Source organism: Taudactylus pleione, unplaced genomic scaffold, assembly GCF_031769625.1.
Source record: "Taudactylus pleione unplaced genomic scaffold, aTauple2 ptg000244l, whole genome shotgun sequence".
Classification (NCBI taxonomy): Eukaryota; Metazoa; Chordata; class Amphibia; order Anura; family Myobatrachidae; genus Taudactylus; species Taudactylus pleione.
This window is the reverse complement of record NW_028284646.1, coordinates 1,596,705-1,624,427: the sequence shown is the minus strand read 5'-3', so window position 1 is coordinate 1,624,427 and position 27,723 is coordinate 1,596,705. Positions and strand designations below refer to the sequence as shown.

General features: G+C 40.3%; 1 protein-coding gene across 1 annotated transcript in view; it reads left to right on the top strand.

Annotated features, from left to right (window-relative positions):
- LOC148516629 (uncharacterized) overlaps nucleotides 1-27,723 on the top strand; it is a 151,490-nt gene that overhangs the window by 38,600 nt on the left and 85,167 nt on the right. Inside the window, exons 2-3 of the mRNA XM_088479672.1 lie at nucleotides 5,625-5,834; nucleotides 8,554-8,784. Of these exons, the coding sequence (XP_088335798.1) occupies nucleotides 5,760-5,834; nucleotides 8,554-8,784 (306 nt within the window). The 5' untranslated portion in view covers nucleotides 5,625-5,759. The remainder of the gene's footprint in view (nucleotides 1-5,624; nucleotides 5,835-8,553; nucleotides 8,785-27,723) is intronic.

Genomic DNA, 27,723 nt, shown 5'->3' with positions numbered 1-27,723 from the left:
AAAATAAACGCATGTTTCCATTTACAGAAAACATCTGTTATAGTAACATTTTTTTCTTGTTTCCTATCTGGGAATGAAAGTGTTTTTCTGTAAAGACTTGGCAAACTATTTTTTTTTTTTAGTGTTAATTAAAAGACATATTTTGCATCTTAAATGCCATCTTACTAGGAAATGGTAGGAATATTACCAACAGTATCAAAGAGCATAGGATGGAGTTTGAGGACACTTAGGAAAACCGATAGAAGTTTTTCAAGGGACATTAGCTAAAATGAACCATGTACACAGTTTCTCATGACTTATGCTGGAAGCATAAATGACACCAATTTCAAATGACTCATGCAGTGAGAAAGGCTGAAACAGGTTTCCAATGCCTCATGCAGAGAAGAGTGCCAAGAGGGATCATGGAGTTTGTGAGCACATAGGAGGACTGACAGTAGTTTGTTTTAATGATGGATTGAGTTTGCAAACAGGGGTGACACAGGTTTCATAGGATGTAGGCTGACATCTGCAATTGTGTAGGAGTGATAACTACTTGCTTGGTAGGACAAACAATAAATTACTTAGTATACATAAAGACTGTTTGAGGAATGACTGACTAATTATATGCCATGGAAGAATGTCCGAAAGTTAACTACTCCTCCATGGGCTTCTCTCTCTCCCTCTCTTTGATTATAATATAAACAAATAGCCCTGCCAAATGCCACAATAGCTTATTTAGCATTACAACCCCTACATGACAATAATAGTCCAATGCATCAACTTAATAGCCTTCAGTCCATTAATACTCAATATTAGATGGATAACCCCTCACACATTATATTAATACGTCCACAACATACTTTCTTGCTCAGCTGAATTTGCTAATGATTACTGTAGGTGGCAGACTCTTCTATCTGTACACATAGGGGGAGGAAGGGGACACATTCAGTGGAAGGTGAGGAACAGAAGAGAAGGGAGAAACAGAAGAGATGGGAGGAACAGAAGGATAGCCAGCCAAACAATCAGCGAGGAAGATCGGATGAGTACCCCGCCCTTACTCCCTGCACACCCTTTGTCAGCCTGGGCACCCTGATCTAGACTTACAGACAAGGAGTTGAGCCAGTCAGTTGCGGACTGATCCCTGCTGTCAGTAGTAGGACATTTAATATTATGGTATCTGGCCCAGTGAAGTGATTCTAGCCACAAGGAATGATCCAATGCTAGGTCCACCCTTCTATAGGTGAGGGTCAGCAAGGTACCCAATTCCAATGTCCCATGTTTAATACCAACATCACTACATCAGTCATAGCCTCCCACACAGTTTGCTATAGCACATGACAGTTTTATGGCATTTACAGTATATTCTTCACTACAGAAGATATATGATTAACATAATTTAGGTTCCCTATGCATCAGTATATGCTAATTTGCACACATTACATATTTCTTGTATACAGACCTAAATAGGTAACCACATTTCCCCAATACTGAAATATGATGATATATGCTTTGAAGATTCATATTCTGTTTGATACATACTTGCTTTGGGTATTTTCTCTGATTTACAGTTCCTTTGTGAATGGTAAAAAGGATGTCTATTGTTACAGACTAGCTATTCTAATTACCTTTGAAATGATCACTTCTGACAGGGTGACAAATGAATGAACAGAGTGGATAACAGTTGGTTAGTAATGTGACAGGCATAGGTTAATTTGATTTCCAATTCCTTGGTCACACTATGGATCTGATTCAGCAAAGAACGCAGTTACTAATCAGCACGCAATCAGACGATTGTTGCTTACTGCCACTGCAATCGGGACTGCGATTGAAGTCACTAGGCAGACCCATCGCAGAGTGATTGACAGGAAGTGCCATTTGTGGGTGGTGATCTATCTTTATAACCTATCCCGCAAGGGTTCTTTATCAGGAGGAGCAGCGGCTATGTGTGAAATTACTTAGAATTGAACTTCCATTACATTTTATAGTGCGTATTGTGCACAGGAAAAGAGATTCTAGTTGATATATATATATGTATATGTGTGTATATATATATATATATATATATATATATATACATAGTATATATGATTTATGTTGATTTAGAATCGAACACAAATCACTGTGCGCATCTCTAGTATATAATCTCACACATATATACATATGTATGTCTGAGTATATTTAGATGTGCCCAATGCCTTGTGTTTGGTTCTAAATCATCATTGTGTTTTGGCAAAAGTATCCTCAATTGATTTGGTTTTATACTTCTTTAAAATTGTATTCAAAAAAGCTAGAATCATGTCATTTGGACCTGTTTGTACAGTACAATTAACATCTATAACATTACGTTTCAGTTAATTTTGACCACTTCACAGCGGACAATATTGTTTTCACCAATATCGGCCAAAGGCTACAGCAAGCTGGCTGGCTAAACTAAGCAACAGAGCAGAGACAAAATAATTAAAAGAAGGAGCTGAATGGGGACGGAGGGATCCAAATGGAGCCGAATGGGTGTGGAGGAATTCAAATGGATCCCTCTTCACAACCCAGGACTTGTTCCCATAGGAAGGAGCTGCGGTCCAGGAACAAACGCCATCTGAAACGCCATTTTCCCGCAGTCAAGCTCTGAAAATATAGTATTTTCGGAGCTTGATGAATTTAGACCAGGCATACTAGTCTATGGGGTCAGCGAGTCACATCGGGGTTGAAAGGTAAGCAGAAGATATCTGTGATATCTTCTACGTAATGTTTGGAGATATAATGAATGGCCCCAATACATGATTTATACAAAAGTAAGTGAAAATGTACATTTTTCACTGGCTTCTGTATAAATTAAGTGATAACAATGAATAGAGGCACTGATTCATAGACGGACGCTCTGAAAGTGTGCTCGCTCTGAATCTGGGCCTTTTTTAATTTTTTTTGTGCGGCCTCCTGGCCGCTCGCATAGCTGTGGGTGACCACCCCAGCTATTGTTAGCGGCCAGGATGATGGTCGTGATGGTCAAAACCATCGCGACCATCGGGCTTGCGAAGAGACCCTTGTGGTAGGGTCTCGTGGCCACAAGCCCCAGTGAGCTTCTGGCTCTAATACATCTGGTGATGTCAGTGGGGCCACCCCCAAATGGCAGGCGTTCCTTCGGGAATGCCTCCATTTGGTCAGCCACCCCCCCTGCCCGCCTACCAAACGGGATGAGCTGTCAATCACCATCGACAGCTCGCCCCCCATGGTGCGAGACCCGGAGCGACGGAGCACCCGTCGCTAGCCGAGTCTCGTGTATGCGCTCAATGGAGCCGGCTCCATCGTGCGCATGCCCAGTGGGCAAACATCGACCCGGTTGCGAGCACTCAGCGCTTGCGACCGTGTCTGAATCAGGCCCAGACTCCCTAATATCGATACTTTTTGCATTTAACACTTTAATAGTAACATATATAAAGCCTTTTTAATCGCTGAATTACTCATTGTTTTTTTATAGCATGTTATCAATTTCAAAACTACTTTTCTATAAACTTTCATTCCAGTTTTCAAAATTGTAGAATAAATGTGAGTGATTAAATGTTATGGTTAGTGTCCAAATCTCTTCAAATTTGTTTTTCAAATTGTATTGGTTTGCTCTTAAAAACTGCAAGGCTTTAACTTACTTAGAGTATTATTAGTGACCTTTTCTGACCACCAGAATTACAAATGGTAATGGATTAAACTAATCAGTGTCATAAACACAGGCTAAAATAAAAATTAAGATTGAAATAACTGAAAATGTAAAATAAAAATCATGCAAGAATAACTTGAACTTTAAGCAACTAATACAAAACTAATAATTAAATATTTTACATATGTATTTTTGTGATTACAGGATATCTAGGTGTATTGTTTTAAAAGGACTCTATTGTAAAAAAAATAATGAATTTGCTAGGTATAATTCTTCTGGTTTTAAATACTGTTATTCCTCTGTACATGCTAAATAAAATCTTAGGGGTTTATGCCTGCAGCCTTTTGCCTGACTATACACCCAAATACCTAAGGGCAAATATCCAGGATCGCCAAAAGCTTGGATTGACCCGTATACATGGGAATGGAGCCAAACTGTACCCAATGCTGTTTGAAGAAGCTATTGAGTGGGGCATGGCAACACCATTAATGTGGCATAGTTACTCCTCCATGGCAAACTCCCTTTGGCTTTGTAACTGCCCTCCCCCTTGGCACCACTGCAAATACCCAGTGACATCAGACATGCCCACTTCCACTTGCCACTCATATTAAGCTATTGTATTGTCAGAGGAAATCATTGGAAGTAGATAAGGAAATGATGAGACAAAGATACAAATAAAGGCTCTATTTGGCTAGCCAAGTATTAGTTACACCTTTGTAGAAGCTAGTTAAACAAACAAATAAATAAATATACATTCATCTCACAATATTTACATTAAAAAAATACAAATGCATAATAAAAAGTATGCCTGTTTTATTTATTTTTAAAATATTATTGATTTGTATTGCACCAGGGTGCTCTGTACTGACGGATGTTGTGGAAAAGTGAGCATACATAACACAGTAATATACAAGGTTACATCACAAATGCATATGTGAAAACAAAGGAGTGGGAGGACTTTGCCCAGGAGGCAGTTTAGGAAAAGGGCAGAACACAGACAAGAAGAACTAGTGTGATTTGGAGTGTAGACAGGGACAGCAGTGAGGATGTATAGGTGGAAGTAGGGCAGGTTGTAATAAAATGTTGGGTTTTCAGAGATCACTTAATATCTAAGAGTGTCTGACGATCTGATCAGGTGTGATAAAGAGTTCTGTAGATGTGTAGCATCATGGGAGAGGTCTGGTAGACTGATCAATTTTAACTAAATTTTTGAGGATATGGGTACCTGCAAAGTGGTGCAAAGTAGTGCAGCCAGGTGGAAGAATGCTGCAGTAGTAGATGTGGGAGATAATGGATAACAGTTGTTGTTTCATATAGGGTATTCTAGAAATGTTTTGAATGTGGTTGGGAGATTTAGTTCGCATTAAGGTAATAACACCTAGGCAGTTGGTCATATGAGACAGTAGAGAAGGGGTGATAAGGGAAGACATTGGTGTAGTCAGTGTAGAGGTACTACTGAAGGCTGAATTTCAAGGAAGATATAAACTTATTTTAGTTTGTTTTGTTACAGCATGAAACAAGGATTGGGCTCACATAATCTATTAATAAACAGGAGAAACAATTGAGAAAAATAAATACTTGGAATAAAGCACTAAACAAGTGCAATATACTACAATATTAACTGATGTAAAATAGTCATATGCATTAAAAAAGTAATGCTTTATTAATTTGTTTGCAATGTTTCTATTATGTTATTTTATTATATTAATGTGGTCATTTTATTGTATACAAATATACATTAAATCATGTACATATATGGATTCTACAATTGTAATTTAAAACTAGATCCTTATGTATTTTATTTATATTGTTTCATTACAACTATGATTTACTATAGTTATACTGCACATGGAATTAGGATATTGTCTCCATTACATGTTTTAGATCTTTAACATGTACTTGAAGTTGTCTATCATTTTCTAAAACTTGTTGTGTTTAATGGCAATTTTAGAATCCAACATTTATTTTTAAATCTGTTTATCATGTTTTGTATGTGTAGGACTCAAAGTGGCTCATTAAGTCTTTAAGAAATAGTTCATGTCTCAACTGGAGGATTTCAGACTTTCAAAGACAGCCACAAAAGCAACCAGGAAAGGACAGCTATAACTCTGTTCCTCCCTGCAAGCCAAACTCAATGGTGGAGGATCACAAGGAAGGGCGAGCCAGTCCAGAGCAGGAAGCAGAGGAAATGAAAGATCTGTATGAGGAGGTACAATGTGTTATTATGTTAAATACATCAGTAAAGTATGTCAGAAAAAGTGCCAATATTTATTGTATAAAAGATCAGTCAATACAAATGGGAAGTTACAAATAAATTATTTATAATAAAATTCCAGAGACTTGCAGGACGTCCCAACATGCACATGATGACTGTGATGTTTGTCCACTATCACACAGAAAAAAAAGAGATTTCCACTAACATACAGTATAAGTAAGCCAATCTAATTCTGCTACTCATCTACCTGTAGCTTCCTTTACCTCCTGAGTGAGACATACCTACCCACTGTATAATTGTGCAAACCCAGGACTTAATTCACTCCAGGCTGTACACTATGCTCTTATTCTAACAGCATTTGGTACAGTTGTGTTCTGGATCCTCCAAGGTCTTCTGACACTTACAGAATAGCTTATTATTGTGTAATAGGCTATAATGCACACTATGATCATGGCTTAGAGAAATTGAGTTCCAGAAAGTCTATGAAATACCATAAGTATAGCAATTTACAGCCATGACCCAGTACAATGCACAGCCTTCAGTGGTAACTGTCAATGTGGGATTATAGTTTTAAGTAATATATGACTGATTTATGTTGTTAAAGGCAAGCACATTGTAAGGTGCAGGTGAAGTCATGAATAATATATTTAGCTGGAACATTTTACTGTCACTTGTTTGGAGTATGAAAGATACCTAAAATCTGGTATTAGACACACAGATATTTGTTTAATAAAAATTAAAAACACATAAAAAATTCAACAAATTCTCCATAAACGAACACATGTACATTGTATATTGAAGTGTAATAAAGCAGATGAGTAATATAGAATTTGAGCTAGATAAACAGTGGCTATAAAAATTTCACAAAGGTATTGAAATATCTATTTTCTGTAATGTTAAATCTGAATTCAAAATATATAATTTCAAAACTTTTTCCACATTCAATATAACCTTGCAAACAACAAAAAGAAAGTGAAGCACAAATAGACAATTTTGGTGTAAAAAGTTAAAAAAAATCTACAATACCCTGGTTACATAAGTGTGCATATTCCAAACTAATAATATAGAAGCCCATTTTTGCTTTAATTATAGTAGTGAGTCTTTTTGAATATCAGATCAACTTTGGACACCTAAGACTTTACAACTGTATACCATTACTCACTGCATACAAATGTGCCCGCAGCGACTGAGACACTCTGAGAGGAGTAACACACCATATATTTTATTTTGCTCGTTATACTCATCGTAGAATCAGCGAAAAGCTCTACACAGTGTACTAAAAACGCTAAGCTGTGATTTTAACTGCAGAGGAATTGGTATAACATACGTATGAAGTCACAGATTAAGCACAATGGAACTTGACATAAGGAAAACTGCAGGTATTCGCATTGGAGCCCTTTTTGCACAGATTCTGACAGGTGTATAAATGTCGAAAACCACAGTGGTCTCTGTACACTAACAATATAATTTTTTTGCTTCCAGTTTTATTTGTGTATAAAGGATGCACATTTTGAGTGTGTTGCCAGGGACCTGGAGCGCCAATAAGAGCTATTGGGCGCGACAGAGAGCAAAATGTATGAGTACACATCTGTAGCAGTTTAAGGGTAATCAAATTGTGTGTGTGTTTGCCCCTGGTTAGTTACCTTTGAAGATGATTTTGAATTGAGTAGTTTACTCTGAACACATCTGCAGCCTCATTATAAAAAGGTGTGCACACTTATGCAGGGAATTGTAGGTTTTGCATTTCGCTTTTCCCAAAGATTGTCTATTTGTTTTTCACTGGCTTTTTGTTGTTTGCAAGGTCACATCAAAGGTGGAGAAAGGTCTGACATAATTTACGTTGATTTCAGGCATTTCCAGTATCCATAAAAAATTTTTTCAAAAATCAGTAAGGGTGTGTAGACTTTTCATATCCACTGTAGGTATTAACTGAAATAATTACCATATGTCCATGGGTATGAACAAGTGACACTAGTCTTGCCCATAAATATATGATATTTTACCCAGTTTTGCTATATTTTAGACTGTTAGGTCACCTCTCTATGTTATACATGCATATCATCTTAGGTGATCCACAATTGAAGACCTGCATGAATCAAATGGTATCCTGTGGATGTGTTTCTTCTCGGAGAACAAGTCTAGCAATACAGGGCCAGATTCAGAGATGGACGCTAACACTATTTTCACGCAGATCAAAGCGATTGTTTACCATTGCGTATGCATATAATCCGCACTGCGCATGCACAGCGATTGCACTGCGATTATGGATGCACAAGGATCCCATCACAAAGAGTATGACAGGTTGTCAGCATTAGGGGGAAAGTAACGGGCAGTGGTCAGAAAAACGCAAGGGTGTCTGACCGTTTAAACGCCGTTACATAGGCGTGCATAAATTAGCCACTGCAGTCTCCTACACGCAGCATGAGAGTACTCTGTGTGTCAGGAGAGCTGCCAAGTTTGCAGCTGGTCAGACCTGTTGCAACGGCAAGATGGCCACTCGATATGTGTCAATGATACTGATATTTCGCAGGTAAGGGAGGTCATTCGCAGGCAACAATGGGCCTCTTTTCAAGCATTAGCATATTTTAGCATTAGCATATTTTCGCAGCTGAGTTGCGTACGAAATTATAGCTGCGATCGCATTAATGTCCATCTCTGAATCAGACCCACTGTACAAAAACCCCATTATTTCATAATATCTTAAAATTTTTAGGAGCCAATACCAGCATTTGCTGGAAGCTTTTTTGGATCTCATATTACAAAGGATGAAAGATGCCAAAGGACAGTTGTACATGAAAACAAAAAAGCTACAAAGCTGAAAATATTGTTGAAGAGCAATGGGAATCAGCAGAATCTACTATCAGACAGCAATGTACCACTGAAAAGCAGCAAATCCTCTGAGCCTTCACCACACTTTCCTGCTCCTTGTCAAGCACCACTGAAGGTACCGTCAACAGGATTTCATATGTTATACCTTTAAAGGATCTGTGAATTTTTGAGCCCAAAAATAGAAACTGCCCCCATAATGCAAATAGGGGAGCTCCTGAAGCTCTATCACGCCATGAGCTCTTGGCTCTGGGGAACGGATTCATACAGTTTTGTCAAAATATAAATTGAACAGGTTTAATACATTCTGTTAGATGCTGAGGAAGTGCAGTAAATATTAGCAAGATAAATCAGTTTCCCAGAGGGTTGCCTTCCTATTTGCTACTTTGGTTATAATGTTCATAATCCACATTGGCCGGTAATTGGCTTATACAATTTTATGTGCTTTTTTATCTGGCATAGTTTCAAGTCTTCAAAATAATATCAGGGAATTGGGGAATATATTTTCTGAACTAAAGTGTATGTATTTTAGTGTACTCTATCCATCATTACAGAAATATATTGTCAAGTTCATGTTTTCCTGTATAATGATTTGGGACTTTTGTGTGTACAGGCCAACTGTATCCCTATGAGCCTTGCACAGCAGTTATTTTTATCAATTCCATAGCTCAAACTTATTTATTTATTTACAGTTTATTATATAGCGCAGCATATTCCGTTGCACTTTACAATTGGAAACATTAATAGAAGAAAACTGGGTAATAACAGCAGATATATAGGTAGGAAGGCCCTGCTCGCAAGCTTACAATCTATAGAAAACTTACAATCTTACAATCTCAAACAAACCTGCAAGCACATTTTTGCTATCATAAAATATAATTTTGTGGCTGTGTGCCTATTTTTGTGTCAGCCATTGATTTGTATAACAAAATGGCTTTCATAGTAGATTGAACACATTTTTTGGATCTTACAGGTGGGCTAGGACTGTTGAATGGTGGTGTTAACCAAGCTCACAATCATAGTTTCATAGTCATTCTTGTCACAGCACAGCCAAACCCGGGACTCACTTATTGGGTCCAGCAGCACTGAGGTCCCGGATGATGTAGTGTAGCGTGTGGTAGTCCCCAGCGCCTGCTGCTTGGTGGTCTGGCTCCCAGCTCCTCCTCTCCTTCTTCCTCGGCGGCTGCAAGTGCAGGCGGCCGCGGCTCCCCTAGGAGTGTGCGTGCACCAATCTGCAAGAAGATTTAAATGTGACATCACTTTTGGTGTGAGAATTGAACTCCTCCCTATAAAGGGAGTCTCAGGGCACCAGGCAGGTGCCAGAGTATAGGCTCCCAAACCATACTCCTGCGTTCTACTGATCCCTTATGCTCGTTCTTGACCTTTGCTTGTTTGTGACCTGATTCCATCGCTTCCTTGGTACTGCACTTCATATCCGGTATTGACCTTGGCTATTCTACATGACATGTTTACGTCCGATCCCTGGTACCATCTTGTCCATCTGGTTCTGACCTGGCTTGTCGACTAAGTTTGTACAACTTTATCGAACTCCACTCCAATCCAGAGTACACCAGTATCTGTACTAGGGAACTAAGGGCCTGATTCAGACCCACTCGCGAGCGGCTGTCCGCTCGCAAGTGGGTCGATGTTCTGCACTGAGCATGCGCACGACGGAGGGAGCTCCGTTGTGCGCATGTGCCAGACGCGACGAGCGAAGGACTTTCCTTCGCTCGTTGTGTCTGATCAAAGGGGGCGTGCTGTCGATGTTGATTGACAGCACGCCCCCTTTGGTGGGCGTGCCGGGGGCGTGCCTCCCTGACGGGGGCGTTCCTAAGGGAACACCTACCGTCAGAAGCCAGCCCACTGACATCACTAGTGATGTCAGTGGGAGTGATTTTGGCTCTGATAGAGCCAAAATCACTCCGGGCCTTGCGGTTGAAAACCTCAACCGCAGGCTCCGGCTCGCAGTTTCGATGGTCGCGATGGTCAAGACCATCGCGGCCATCAAACTGCACGCTCGTATAGGCTGTGGGTGGTGACCCACAGCTATACAAGCGTCCAGGAGGACGCTCCATAGTTATGGAGGACGGCCCTCATTCAGAGCGTGCGCTCTGCTCAGAGCGTACGGCTCTGAATGAGGGCCTAAGTCTGAGGGCCGCAACCTGCATGTTTGATGCAGCTAAGTCCAAACCTCCTTACGGGGTTGCTGGTGAATACCGCCTGCACATTAGATTCTGTACCTTGTTACTGGGTCTTGCCGATCCTGAAGTACAGGCTAAAGCATCCATTATCCACCCGTGAGTTGGTGACAAAATACTCTGGTCAAAACATAGATGCCGCTGAGAATGCCTCCTCACCACAGTTGAGAAACAAAAACAAGACCAGGCCCATATTATGCAGTGCCTACAGCCGCTTATGCAACGAGTTGGTGCCGCTAAGCCAGCTCTGGTACAATCAGCACCACCTCCTGTGGTGGCTGTTCAGGCTGCAGGTGCTTCTGCACCAATCTGGGTGCAAAATCCCTCAGTGTCCAATTCAGATCCAAGTCCAGGCGGCAAATTTTGCCACCGAGAGGACAAAGGTGGCTTATGATATCTCGCTGTTATGCGGGCAGGCCTTGGCATGGGCTTCTTCATTATGGGAAAGGAATAACCCACTGGTCAAGAACAGCACTAATTTCATAGCAGCCTTCCAGATGAGTATCCTCCGCAGCATGAAGCAAGGCAACCAATCTGCTGGACAATATGCAGTGCAATTCTTATCTCTTGCCTCTTAGTTAGGATGGAACAACAAAGCCTTGGTTGCCACATTTCTGCAAGGTCTTTCAGGGCAAATCAAGGATGTATTGGCATCCAGAGAATTGCCAACATCTTCAGACGATCTCATATGTTTGTGTATCCGGGTAGACCTTCATCACAGAAAGAGAGCACGAGAGAGGGAACAGTCTTGGTGCTTCAGCTTTAAGCTCCCCCCACATTTCACAACTCTGATTGATTCTCCAGAAGAGCCCATGCAGATTGTGAAGTCTCATCTCCTTGCCATAGAAAGGGAGAGGAGATTCAAGAATAAGCTGTGTCTGCACTGTGGTGAATCGGATAATTCCCTTGCCAACTGTTTCAAGCATCTGGGAAACAAGGCCCTAACTGAATGAGGGGTGGTCCCACCATTTCTTTATCAATTGATGGCACAACTATCTCCTCTAGCCCCAAAGTGTGCTGTCTTGGAGTTATCCAGGACTCCTCCCTCTCCTTCAAACAACATATCCAGAATCTCTCACAGTCCTGTCATTTTCATCTTAAAAATATTTCCAAAATTAGACCCTTTCTCACCCAGGATGCCACTTAAACCCTCATATACTCATTGGTCATCTCCAGATTGGACTACTGTAACTTCCTCCTGTCTGGCCTACCCAACTCCTATCTCCTCTCCAGTCTATCGTCAATGCTGCTGCTCAGCTCATCTTCCTCTCAAAATGCTCTGCATCTGCCTCCCCTCTCCTACAAGCTCTCCACTGGCTCCCCTTCCCTTTTAGAACCCAATTTAAGGTTTTCACACTCACTTACAAAGCCCTAAGCCATTCCTCCCCCATTTACATCTCTGATCTCATCTTCCTTCACTCTCCTGTCAGCCCTCTTCATTCAACAAATGCACGTCGCCTCTCATGCAAAACTGATTACTTCCTCTCACTCCAGCCTCCAAGATTTTTCCCATGCTACTCCCCACCTTTGGAACTGTCTCCCTCTTCCCATCAGACTCTCCACCTCTCTTCAATCCTTCAAACGAGCTCTCAAGACCCACTATTTCATCAAAGCGTTCCAGCTCTCATCTTAACTTGCTGCTACATACTCCTTCATCACTGCCTACCCCGTCTGTGTCACACCTGTTTGTCTGTCCCTCCCCTTTAGAATGTAAGCTCTTATGAGCAGGGCCCTCTACCCTCTTGTGCTTCTTCTTACTCTACTTTAATCTACTTCTTACTCTCTATCAGGGCACCTAACACTTGGTTGCTTTGCATTGTTGCTTATCTGGGTGTTATGGTCACGAATGTAGCAATGTATTTTATCCATGTCCTGTATTGTATTCTATTGTATTGTACTGTACTGTACTGTACTGTAAGTCACTGTAAATCAAACTATTTGTTTATGTACTTTGTAAGGCGCTGCGGAACACTTGTGGTGCCATAGAAATAAACGATAATAACAAGTGTCGCCATAGAAATAAACGATAATAACAATAATAATAATAATAATTAGGTGTATTTTATCACACCCCAAAATAAATCGCTCTGTATGTGGATGGGAATAAACTTCCAACAGCTACCATTCACTCCAGGACAACAGAAGTTACATAGAATTTGAAAAATAGAAACATTGAATTTGACAGCAGATAAGAACCGCTTGGCCCATCTAGTCTGCCCCATTTTTAAACATATTGTTACCTCAACCCTTAATGATCTTTACTTCTTCTGAAGGATATCCTTGTGTCTATCCCATGCATATTTAAAATGCTCTACTGTATTAGCCTCTGCCACCTCTGAGGATATTCCACTTGTCCACTACCCTTTCTGTGAAGTAATTTTTTCTCAAATTTTCCCTGAACCTCTAATACTTCTTTCTTTGAAAAATGTCTCCTCCTTTACCTTGTTAAAATCCTTTATATATTTGAGCATTTCTATCATGTCCCCCCTTTCCCTTCTCTGCTCCAAACTATACATATTAAGATCTTTTAGTCTTTCCTGGTACATTGTGGGGTGTAGACCTTGCACCATTTTAGTTGTCCTTCTTTGTACAGTCTCTAATGTATTAATATCCTTCTGGAATATGGCCTCCAGAACTGAACACAGTATTCGAGATGAGGGCATACCAATGATCTATACAGTGGTATTATCACTTCTTTCTTTCTGCTACTGATTCCTCTCCTTATGCAAGCAATCATCTGACTTGCCTTCCTCATCGCTTTGTTACAATGATTGCTTGCCTTTAAGTCACCTGAAATAGTGACTCCTAGATCCCTTTCCTCTTCAGTAGTTTCCAGTATAGTGTCATTAATACTATATTTAACCTTTGGATTTTTGAGACCCAAGTGCATGATCTTGCATTTTGTGTCATTAAACTGTAGTTGCCACATTCTTAACCATTCCTCTAGTCTACCTAGATCATCAATCATTTGTTTTACCCCTCCTGGTGTGTCTACCCATTTGCATACCTTTGTGTAATCTGCAAAAAGGAATAGTTTCCCTTCAATACCATTTGCAATGTCACAAATAAAGATATTAAAAAGCACTGCTCCAAGTATAGCTCCCTGAGGTACTCCATTGGTAACATTTACCTCTTAAGACTGCACTCCATTTACTACAACTCTCTGTTTCCTACACTGCAGCCATGATTTTATCCATTCAACTATCTTTGTATCCAATTTCATGCTTTCCAGTTTATTTAACAGTCTGCGATCTGGAAAAGTGTCAAAGTCTAGATATGCTATATATATGGCCCCCCTTTATATATTTCCTTAGTCACCCAGTCAAAAAAGTCAATAAGATTTGTTTGACATGATCTCCCCCAGTAGATCCATGCTGTCTGGGGTCCTGCAAATTTCTGGATTTGAGATAATCTATGACTCTTTCTTTTAAGAGTGTTTCCAACAATTTCCCTACTACTGATATAATAGGTATCTATGTAAGTGGCCGCTCTCCATCAGGAGTTGATACATTCTCCCATCAGCCGATAGTCATATTATCCTGGGTCTTCGGAGCTATGCAAGCATGCTCCCTTATTAAACTGGAGTAAACCCCAAATCCTGTCATGGGAGGTTCACTGCCACCAGATATGCTTGCCAACTATCAGACCTCCACATTGTGTAATGCAGAGTTCATCCATCTCTTCAGTAGACCCTCGTCCAGCTCCATACCAATCCTTCATGGATGTATTCAGCAAAAAATACGGTGAGACACCTCCAGCTCATCAGGTGTGGGACTGCTTCGTGGAAGAGTGTTTTCCCTTTCACTTCCTGAGACTCAAGCAGTATCTGAATACATCTAGGAGAACATTGAGCACGGGTTCATCAGGGAGTCTAAATCACCCACAGGAGCTGGTCTATTCTTTGTTAAGAAGAAATATGTAAGCCTGAGACCATGTATTGACTACTGGGGCCTGAATGCCATCACCATCAAGGACCCATACCCACTACCCAAAATCTTAGAACTTTTTGATAGTATAAAAGGAGCGAGGATTTTTTCCAAGTTAGATCTTCATGGGGTGGGGCCCACAACCTATTCAGATTTCGAGAGGAAAGAAGAAAGGAAATATCCTAGAGAGGGATGAGTGGAAGATGGCCTTCAACACACGGGACAGTCATTACTAGTACTTGGTCATGCCTTTTTGATTAAGCAATGCACCTGCTGTTTTCCAAAAGTACATAAATAACATCTTCCAAGACCTGTTATACAAGTATGTGGTGGTGTATCTGGACTACATCCTGATCTCCAATTTTACCCTGAGAAACTTTCCACAATTGTCAACAAGCCCCGTCCATTGAGGTTAAAGGCAGTACAATGTTTCCTGGGATTGTGGAACTTTTGCGGGCAGTTCATCAGGAATTATTCATCTGTTGCAGCTCCCATCACCGCTCTCTCCAAGAAGGGTCAAAACAACCGGTTGTGGCCTCCTGGCGCAGTGGAGGCATTTGACTGCTTAAATCAGTGTTTCATCTCTGCTCCCATTCTTAGGAAACCCGATTGTAACCAATCTTTCTTTCTGGAGGTGGATGCTTCTACAGTTGGGGTTCGGGCATTGCTTTCACAGAAGGATGAGGAAAAAAAGTGTTACTCTTATGGTATCTTTTCCTGCAAGTACTCAGCTCCGTAGTAATTCTACGCTGTCGTGGATAAAGAATTGTTAGCCCTCAAGCTGGCCCTGCAGGAATTGCAATACTTCTTGGCAGGGACAAAAATCCTTGTGACAGTTTACACCAACCACAAGAACCTTACACACTAAAAGACTGCTCACTGTCTGAACTATCATCAAACCAGATGGTCATTGTTCTTCTACTGCTTAAATCTGGTGATCACTTACCGGCCAGGCAGCAAAAACATCAAAGCTGATGCATTGTCACTGGCATTCAGTTCCGCTGAGGAGGACGAAGTTCAAGAGGTTGAGACCATTCTGATCCCAGCCTGCTTTGTAGCAGTAACCACCAAGTTCAAAATTCCTTCAGGAAAGACATTTGTAGCACCTGAGCTCTGTGCAAAACTGCTACAATAGGCACATGGTTCGTACTTCACTGGTCATAAAAAGAACCCTGGAACTACTCCTCAGGGATTATAGGTGGTCAATGGTCCATCAAGATGTTAAGAACTTTGTGGCAGCCTGTGCTATCTGTGCTCAACACAAAGTTCCATCTCACTCTTTCTCGGCTCCTCTGCATCCATTGCCTATGCCTGATCATCTGTGGACCCATATTTCCATGAACTTTGTCAATGATCTGCCATTCTGTCAATGCTACAATACAATCTGGGTGGTAGTGGACAGGTTCTCTAAGGTGGCTCACTTCATTCCATTTAAAGGCCTACCCTCAGCTCCAAAGCTAGTGGAGGTCTTCATAAGGGAGATCTTCCGGTTGCATGGGTTCCCCAAGGACATCATTTCAGACCATGGGGTACAATTTACCTCCAATTTATGGAGGGCATTATGTAGGTTCTTTGGGGTTAACCTGAGATTCTCATCAGCCTTCCATCCCCACAGTAACAGTCAGACAGAGCGAGTATGGTTTGCACCCTGTATTACCGGAATTACCAGCTCTTCGGTCAGGATCACTCCCAGTCTTCTGTGATAGAGCAAAACGGTTCCTCAATATGCAAAGAATTTGTGCAGGGCCATTCCAGGTCTTCCAAATGATCAACCCAGTCCACACATTAAACTGTCTCTTAGCTCTATGGTTCTTTAGTACTGTATTTAGCTATTCAAAAGGCATAATCCTTCTGAATATATGGTTGCTGCATGGGTGGTCCTAAGCAAGGGCCATTTTCCCATTTATTTGCTTTGCAATTTCCCTTTCCCTATGGCAAACATGGTAGCCCCAGGTTTCCAGTTTACAGCTCTTTGATTATAATCCAGAACTATTGGGTTTTGTATGCTTGCATCTTGCATACCTAAGTACTTCATTGGTTATTATATTAAGTTATTTCAATTTTATTGACAGTCCATGATACAGGATATTATCAGGAGGTCTGGTATTATCTTGAAGACTAATTTTTAATAGACTTTGATTTTTTTTAAGACACTGTTACATTTTGACACAGTGAACATTAATGGTTACCATTTATTGACACATTGATACATTGTATAAAAATGGGCGGTCAAAATCCCGGCAGTCAAAATCCCAACGTCGGCATCATGAGAGGGTTATGATATCGATAACTGTTGATAGGTATCCTAACCCTTCCCCTCTCCCTACCCTAACCCTAACTCTCTCCCTAGTGCCTAACCTTAACCCCTAACTCTCCTCCCAAACCCGCTACTTACCTTCGGGATGCAGACGGTTGGGATGCCGGTCCCGGGATTCTGACAGTAGTATTCTAAGTGCAGACATCCCCTGTGTCTAGATACTGAATGTATCCCTATAAAAACTTCGATTTACAACTGTGAAAATTCAATTTATTCAATATTCAGTTGCTCTTTTTTAAATTTTTGCTATTTCATTTGTTTTTAATGCTTTTATATGTATTAATAAATAGCTTATTCTAAATTATCTGGATCAGTTAGTGCTACCAGCACAGTTTATCCTTTTTTGTGGTGGTATGTGGTGCATGTCATCTGTGTATGCACTTGCACACCCTTATTACAGACAAATTTATTTTAACCCCTGGTTTTGGGCTAATTCAGTTTTTTTCCCTGATCTTTCTGCTGATCTTTCTGCTCTGCAAACCCCCCAGCCACTAGTTTTTTCTTGCTCCTTTACGTTTTTGGGAATTATGGTCCATTTTGCTCTTTTAGATGTTTGAAATGTAACTGGCCATCACATATGTTGTTATATCTGCCTGCCAATTCTCCGACAGTCCATTTTACCATTCCAAATGATTAAATTTAAGTTTAGGAACCTCAAGGGTTTAGGGTTAGGCTACAGACATGGGAGGTTAGGCACCACCGGGGGGTGTGTGGTTAGGGTTAGGCACTAAGGAGGGGGGGTTTATGTGTAGGCACTAACAGGGAGGGCTAGGCTTAGGGCCCAAGGTAGGGATGGTTAGGGTGCACAACAGGAGAGATAGGGTTGGGGGTTAAGGAGGGAAGGTCAGGGTACTAATATCTCCCCTGTTGGGATTTTCATCATTGGGATGACGCTGTCGGTCTTTTGACAGCAGGCATCCCGAGTGTCGGCATTTCATACCCAACCCGTACCTCCCATCCTGCAGATGCTAGATATCCTGTGGTGCATTAGGATAAGACCCAATTTAAAAGAAGTGGTGTGGCAGTTGTGTTCCATAACACTGTAACGTTTACCCGTACTCATAAATTGGAGGATAAGAGCGGCTGTTATGTGACTTTAACTGGTCAATTCCATAGAAAAGAGGTCACTATAGTTTCCCTATATGCCCCTAACTTACTCCAAATATATTTTCTTAAATGGATTTTTAAGTCCGTTTAGAAGATCAAATGAGGACATGTAATTATTATGGTTAACTATAATCTTGTCCCTGATGTCATGTTGGATATGTAGTCTATGTTTGCTTCGAGGGCTACTTTTGTGAGCGCTTACTCCTCTGTTGCACTGCAAAATTTATTGGCGGAATATGATTTATATGACATGTGGTGTGTTAGGTCCCTATTCATTAAAGATTATAATTACTTCTCACATGCACATTCATATTAAACCCATCCTTCTTTATAAACGGATACTCCAACATACCCATGAGTTCTTGTCTTTCCCAGCAGTATGGTCAGACTTTACTTCAATGACATGGGCTTGGGATGGTGATACTTTTAAAACCCCTAGACCACAGCGTTTTCCTGAGTGTTTATTATCCTCACCAGAGGCAGTTCAATCACTATTGGATTATCTTCCATTTTATCAGGTTATTAACTCCACACTTCCATTTAGACTTGCTGGTGTGCTCTTAAAGCTGTTCTCCAAAGGGTAGCTATTCAAATGGGCTTTTGCCTTTGGAAACATTATCTACACCAGCAGTGTTAACTGGAAATGTGACTTTGACATGTGGAATCCCTAAATAGAACTTAGCCTTCCCACCATCTTAAGAGAGATCTAGTATTCATAAGAAACCAACTTCAGAAGTTTATGACCGGCATGAAGAGTGCTTTACGTAACTCCAACAAAATACCTCAGGTAATAGATCATGCAGGTTCCCCGCTCCTAAGTTGCACTGAACCATGCAAAGATAGCCAATGCCTTTGCTGACTATTATAATAAACTATATAATTTACACTTTGATGGCTCTATGCTTCAGCCGTCTTATGCCTCCATAGCTGATTTGTTGCGTGACCATAACCTCACCTTGCTGGGGGAAGATTCCATAATTCATAACTATTCTCATTAGTCCCAGAAGCTATTATACTATTGTACTGGGGTGTTATTCTATCTAATCAGGGAGATTAATATTACTGAACAGACCAGGGGTTAAGGGATCTATTTACTAAGCAGTGTTAGGAGACAGAGTGAAAAGTGATAAGATAGTGATTAGGTGCCAGCCAATCAGCTCCCAACTGTCATCTCACAGGCTGTGTTTGAAAAATAAGTTGGGAGTTGGGAGCTGATTGGATGGCACCTTATCACTTTCTTATCACTCCTCTGAGCAGCCACTATGTTTACACTGGGGGGGGGGCAGATGGCTGGTTCATTAACATTTGTCCGGCAGCTATTCCTCTCTGCAGCCTCTCCCACAGTACTGCCCGATCAGCAGTGATTGGCAGCATGGCAGACTTTGGGGGAGCATGCAGAAGGGCCGGGGGGGTCCTTCTGCCTTAGGTGGCTGCTGGAAGATTATCTTCTGGTGGTCATCTAGTGTGCATTTCTCACTAGTCACATTGTTTGTGACCATGTCAGGTAATGCACAACCAGGCATGTTTGCAAACATTGTGACTACACCAGGCAAGTGGTTAACTCTCTCTGAAAATAAAATGCCATCTGGAACACAAAGAAGAAAAACAGGCAGCACATCTAATATTATAGGCATCTTAATAAAATAATAAAATTATTTATTAATTCATATTTAAATAAGTTCAACCACAAATTATGCAAATGTGGCAGTTAATTAAGATTTATACCTCAGTGTTTTTAACTTGAAAAAACCCTAAGATTATTTTTCTTTGATTTTCAGTGTATCCTTCTTTTAGATCCTTGCGTGTGTGTGGCGCGTTATTAATGTAATGCCATGGTAATTATTTATTTAACTTTAAAGGAAATTATGTATTTATATGTTGATATATTAATGTTGTAACACCTGTGCTTGGGGCAGGGCCGGCTCTAGGGGGAGCCGCGCCCTGTGCAGGATGGTCAGGCCCGGCTCGAGGCATGTTCGACCACCCAGATTTGAAAGAGGAGAATGTAGAGATGAAACTGATTGAATTAATGTGCACATAGCCTAAATTGGTAAACTCTTAAAGGAGTGCTTTTTCCTCCTGTATATCTGTTTATGATATATTGTTATCTTGTATACTGTACATAGAATTGAAAAGTCTAAATATTGAAAAAATATCCTTCAAAAATATTAAATGTTCTTTGGTAGTGTCAAAATTTTTTAGTTATTTACAGGGAATTAAATTCATTGTAAATTCCATAGGTGAATTTAAACCATGGGAAAATAACTGAGATAATTGGACTGATTCAACATTAGTACCACAGTTTGTGTACAGTAGCATATTTTTTGTTATTTCAATTTATGCATGTAACACACTGACAGGGTGGTGTAATTCACTTCAACAGTACCTGTGTATTCTTGACTCGGACCACTCTTACTTTGGAGTTCTCTCTTTACTAGCACCAATATTTTTTATCTTACCTTTATGTGTACGGCAGAGAGGTAAGGATTCCCACTTCCCCCCAGACACATTAAATGAACACTTTTAGAGGAAAATATTTCTGCTTTATTATTTTTTTCTTTTAGATTTTTGATCTCTAATGACCCATGGAGTAACCTTAACTGGGTCACTTTACTCAAGCTGTGATAATTTAAATATCTTTTCTCTGTTGGGAGTCAGAGCAAACTCCATACACAATAGCCCAATTTCCTATTAACATTACTACATTAGACTTGTACAACAGTAAAATATGTCAATGTTCTCATAATATAACTCCCTATAAGTCCCCTTAATTAATTTGTTGACATGGTCTATTCCCACCTCAACTATGCTATCTAATTATAACAACGACACACTACTTACATACACACTCTATAACACTAATATTAGTATGTATGCAGCAGTTTCTCTTTATAAACATGCAATAAATATATTAACACATGTAATGTTATTTCATTGGCAAATAGTTCATTGGTGTACTCAGTGGCTTCCCTCCCCATGGTGACACCCAGTGCGGGGAGGACTCTAGTGCAGCGGCCAGGAAAAAGGGACATAGCCTAATGGACAGAGGCATGTCCTTGTGGCCTGAACCCCCATTTTAGTCGCTCCTGGGGTCCCGGAGGTGTGGACTGCCCCCAGGGACCACTCTGTGTGCAGTGCCGGCTCCCGCACTGTGTCAGGAGCTGAGTACTGCACGTAATGCTACAGTGTAGAACTCAACTCCCGTCACTGAGGTGGGTCATCACTTTGGTGTCACCCCTCGGCGGGTGACACACAGATGCGTTCTGCACCCCCTGCACCCCCCCTTGTGGTGGAAACCTGGGTTTGTGTTGTATAATTAATATAAAGTTTATAGTATACTATTCTGGGAGGAATAAATCCTTGATCATAAATAATGAACAACAAACTGTCTTGTCATATATGCTAGTTTGCAAGCAGAATAGTAATGAGGCTTATAGAGAGGACCTTAGCTTAGCGTAAAAAAGTCCAGGCTGCCTATTTATTAAAAAAGAAAAGATACATTTTCAGGTGATGGCCACAAATTTCAAGTATTGCCTGAATGTATAGATATATCTGCTGTGTTCCCTATCTGATTGCATTGGGTTCTATGGGGGCTGCTATATGTGATATTTTCCAAGCTCTGGAATGCAAAGCATTCCTAAACTTGGCCCTGGTAGCAAACTTCATCTTTAGGTAAAAATAAATGGTGATGTTGACTGTTTTGATCTTTTTTTGGCTGCACCCAGATGTTTGCACAATTAATGTAAAATAATGAAATTCAAAATTCAGTCCCATCAAGTGCGCACTATTAGGTGAGATACTTACTCCAAGGAGTAAATTTATTAAAAGTTGGATTGGTAGTCAATTGCAAACTGATTGGTATTGCCGGCAGATTGCTGTCTAAAAAATCTGCATTTGCTATTAGATTTGACCATCGACGGAAGTCCATTGTTGAAGTCCATTGGTATTTGCTATCTAAAACTCAGTTGGATTAGCCATTTCCCATAGAATCCAGCGTCATATAGAGCTGTACTTCCATCAGAAACTGGTGGATATCTGATCAAACACTGACAACCATTTTCTAGTGCTTTTCTATTGGTTTAAACATAGCAAATCACAAACCACTTATAAAAAAAAACCCATACTGTGCCAACATGTTATGAGGGTTTAGTTAGTTGGCTTTTGGACAGAGAATTGGGTGGGGTGCTACATATCACAAGTGGTGAGCATAGAAAAGCCTTGGCTCACTCTGTAAGTTTACCTCCAAGTGTTACAGCAAATAATTTCATTCAAAATAAACTTAACTGACAATCTATAATTAGTATTTGATTCTGTAGCAGAGGCTTGCTGTTATTAAGTCTACAGCGAGACTGAAGTCTCTCTCTTAGCAGAATAATGCAAAAAGACATGTGTATGCCCAGACATGTGAATAATGCAACTGTGGTGCATGCTCAGCAGTGTCTAATTAGTAAAATCAATGTAACTAGATGGAACGCAAGGAAATGCATATGTAATCTCTCCAAAAATCACTATACTTCCTCTCTGCTGGAACACATGAAAGCTGTGGCACATGCGCAGAAGTGTCTAATCAGCTAAACCAATGTAACTAGATGGTACGCAAGGAAGTGTACTCTGGAAACCCCTACCCTTCTCTCTTTTCCCTCCCCACCTCATAACGAGGTCTGAATACACACTGATTTTTAGAATGTACACTCTTACGAGCAGGGCCTTCTACCCTCTTGTGCTTCTCCCTACTTTAGTTTCATCTACTTCTTACTCACCACTAGGGCACCTAACACTTGGTTGCTTATGCTCTGTTGCTTATCTGGGTGTTATGGTCGCTAATGTAGCAATATATATTATTATTATTATCCATGTTCTGGTCCTGTATTATATTGTTCTGTAAGTCGCTTGTCTACAATTTGTTTATGTACTTTGTAAGGCGCTGCGGAACACTTGTGGTGCCATATAAATAAATATGGATAATAATAATAATAATAATAATGACGCAGACGCATTGCGCCCTTTCCCATGATATAAACCCGGAACAACAGAGTCACGTCACATACTTCTGAGGAAGCCGCTGATAAGTCATAAAGGCGGAGAAACGCATAAAGAAGGATCGCGATCCATTAACCGCTAGCTGGTATATACCATCATCCCCTGCAAAGGAGTATCGTGAGTAATAAATCCGATTAAATGAAAGTGGATGACTTCAATTTAAGAGCAGAGAGTGAGGATTGTTTTTGCTTTGCTTCCTATCTAACTATGCATGCATACTAAAAGAACGCTAGGATTTCTCTGCATGGTTTTACTGACTAATAGTAAAAACTATGGCCAAATGAACTGCTCTCTCCTCTCCTTGCTCGCTTAAAGGACTGTAAAGCCTGTCTTGACATCTGCAATAATAATCACAGCTGACTGCTCTTTATATACTTGCCTGACTGACCTTAGGCTGCTGAAAATCGAAAGAACTATTCACAAGCTGTTCTCAGCCATAACTTCAGTTGACCCTGCTCACATCCTATGCAATATGCACCAGTGAAATAAGGATTGCAAATAATCATATGAGAGTTTTAAAAGGGTCTACATTCAGGTTATTACTGGTATAAACACCAAGGCTCCAGTTATATCACAAGTTTAAGTCTGATGTGTATTGTTTATTTTATGTATTACTATAAGCTATTTTATGATGTATTTATGAATTAATAGGTTTCTGGTCACACCGGCCGGTTAGTGGATCAGATTTTATTAATATTATTTTTATATTATTATTTCTTTTTATTAAATTTCCTATAAATTAGCGTTGTGTTTTTGCATTGTTTGTCTTTATAGGTTTGAGCATTAACCTATGTTCTGATAGCTGTTGGCCTTAGGAAATTAACATATTTATATATTGTATTTTTTATCACTGAGTTAAGTAGGAGAACGCCTTTTCTTCTCATATCTTTCTTAGCAGAATACTTGCTCACAACTTCATTCTCAGTGATTGCCAAATTGGTGGGCTTAGAATGCTTGGGTACATCTCTTACTTTAAATCAAGTGAAGATGTTTCTGCATCTGAAGCGTGAAAAGATGAAATCTTTCTTTATTACTGAAGCTCACTGAACTACTAGCACGAAGTTTGATTGAACTCATGAGATGAGAAAGCACTGTGAAACATGTTTTTAAAAGAAAATTTTAACTGACTGTTCCTGATTGTGTACAAAGCTCTCCTGTTAGCTTAGCAGCATTTTTCAAGTGTAGTGTATGTGAGAGATGTAGAATCGATTTTTGCTTGCAAAGATTCTCAAGCTTCCACAATTTAGAACTAATTATAAAACAGCCACACAGATAATTAAAGTAAATATTGACAGCATTGATCATCTGTATGCGGGAACATAACATTGAATTGAAGACGCCATAAACAAATTTATGGGGCAGACGATACTAGTCCATAGGCCGCCGGACCTCTCTTAGGTGCATGAGCAGGGACAGCATCACATCTGCGATGCCTCTTTTGGCCTTTTAGTTCTGGAACTGAAAGTCCAAATAGGTACTCATCATATGTGTACTAGCCCCCCCCATCTCGGTTCCTGTAATGATTACACACAACTTTTGTGTAAATCTCTAGAATGAGCCTCTAGTAGTTTTACTGTTCATGTTCAGCAATCCCTTTTCCCATAGACCGCTATGTGCTCATCAATGCTCAGTTGTCCACAGGACATATATGTGGATAATCAGGGTCCATGCACCTTACAAAATAATGTATTAAAAATAACAATTGTGGCACCAGGGGAGGACACCATGCTGCCAGTGGCAGATATGGGGGGGGTACAATCAGTGCAATCACTCCCCCTTCCTCCCAGTGCAAGTCAAGTGCAGACAGAGGAGACTGCTGCACTGCTGACCTAATCAACAGCAGCCTCCCTGAACCCACCACATCCTAGCACACAACAGCATGTACTGGATTGGAGAGAGAGGCTGCTGCCACAGGTAAGAGGCGGGGCAGAACTGGGTCCCCATCGGGCCCCTCCAACAAGCCCGGTCCCAGTTAATTATTACCCACTCCCACTTCAGCAGTGAACTCCCCATTGTCTGATACATGCCGCCTCCTACCAGTAAACCACAAAGGGGAAAGGAAGGTCAGCTTTATTTGAATTTTAAACTATTATGAACTATTTTATTACTGAACTAACTAAATAATGAAGAAGTAAAGGACAGACAAAGTATTGTGGCACAGAAAGAACGGACGCACTAAGCAATATCACCATCTGCAAACTATGTTCTTCTAAATGGAAGGCAAGCTTCCAGCTCTTTACCACACTCAAGGTATCTGACTCCCACCCCAATGACAAAAGATGAGGCCCACCTGGTCCAGTGGTGCACTGTCCCCCACGATTCCCTTTTGTTTTCAACGGTGCTGCCGTGTGTTCCTGTCTTATCCCAGGTCCGCTCAATTTGAAGACCTGGGAAAGCAGAAGGAACCGGACCTCCACACCGTATCTAACCATTTATCTGTCCTTTTTGAACCTCCTTGCTTCTTGCTGCCAGCTCATTTATGAATAGCAGTGTTCATGTATTTTCCCCAATTGTTTTTCCATGAAGTATAAATAATAATCACAGGAGACAGGGGCTGCAACATTGTATACATGACTAGTTGTGTCATTTATATATATTTTATTATTTGTTTCTAATACATGATACTGAATTGCTGGCATTTATGGTTGAGAGAAAGACAGAGATAAAACAAACTATCTCCCATATAACGAAAGTATATTGAGTATATATCTGTCCTGTATGTATATACTTTATCTGCAACATTTATCAAATTTAAATTTTTAGAAGCATTATAGTGTTTAAATTCTAATTGATGTGTATGTTGGTAGCATATAGTGATACTTCATAAATTCATTAATGAAGAAAGGGAGTGAATGTATTAACTGCTAAACCTGCCTCCTATTTTACCCATTAGGGGATACATTGTTAAGGATTAAATATGATCACCACAAGGTAATTATTTCATACACAATTACAGAATGTCTAATATGATAATTATGTGTGCTTATTGATGGATATGATATTTATGTGTCATTATAGATGGATATCATATTGATGTGTGATTGTCATATTTTCATAATCAGAGTCATATTAATTCCCAATTTCTTTTCAAGAAGAATCCGATTAAAAGTTATGTTTTAATTATGTTCATTTCCTGATATCAATTATATGGTACTTATGGGTGTTTAATGATGGTGACTCTCAGAGTTTCACACTCAGAGTCAAAATAATCCCCAATCTCTTTGAAGTAGGAACCGATTAAAAGTTATGTTGTAATTATGTATATTTCCTGATATCAATTATATCAATTAATTTATTATAAAAGAGTGCCCCACAAAGGAGTACTTGATTTTCGATTCCAGGGAGCACCTCCAGCTATATACAACATTTGGTAACTAATTATTACAATGTACTAAATTGCTGGTCTATAAATGGAATTACATTTTTGTCCTGTGCAGGATATTATTTGTGATCCTTCAATTGTTTACTGATGCAGGGGCTCGTCGAGCTTTGGGGCTAACTTTGAGGGTCAATGGTGTTCTGCCCCTTGGCTGGACGAGTGGGTAACCATTGGCTAGACAAGAGATCTCCTTCTTCTTGAGCTCTTTCTTATCATGGTTTCACTTCAATTCTGTGGCTCTTCATTGAGTAATTGCAGCATAATTTTTTGGTGTTATAATCTCAGCATAGTTGGTCCTTGTCATTCATTTGAGGGGGTAGCGATTTGATATCCCATGCATCGTTGGATTTGAGGTGCTCCATGTTGGCTGATTTGGAGGTGCTCGCTGCCATGTGGCCCTTTTATAGGGTTGTGTCCTCTGATAGCATTCCAATGTTGGTTTGAAGAGGTGGTTTGTCTCCTGGGGCTCTTTATGTGGCTATACGATGGATTAACAAGGTTGTTGGTCACTTTGTCTGGGGTTTTGGAGGTGTTGTTATCTTACATCCTTTGATTAGGTTCAGAGATGTTTGTCTTTTTAGGCCGGATGTGTTCATTTGAGTGACAAGGTTTGTTTTCTTTTTATTGTAGATTTAGGGCCTGATTCAGCTTGGATCGCAGTTGCTAATGTATATGCTATTGGCCGATTGTTACGTACTGTGCATGCATCGCAGTGCGTGTGCACAAACTCGCCATTGTAATGCACGGAAACCACGGTTTCCATTCAGGGCATTAGCAGATTGATTGACAGACAGAGAGCTTTTGTGGGTGGTGACAGGTGGTGGGTAAGTGAAACACAGCCATGCCTGTGCATTTGAAAGCTGTTGCATGGGCTAGCATAAATTAGCCTGGGCTTTCCACGCGACCTGGAAAGTTAGAAATTTGTGAGTAAGGTCTGACCTGCCACAATGCTGGATGTGGGTTCAATGTCCTTCAATGTGGCCTGGTATAGGTGGTGTTATGAATGTAAGCGTAGGCAGAGGGCATGTGTATGTTAGTCGTGCGACGGCATTGCGAATGCAGAATTTGCATATAATAATAAGACCTACCT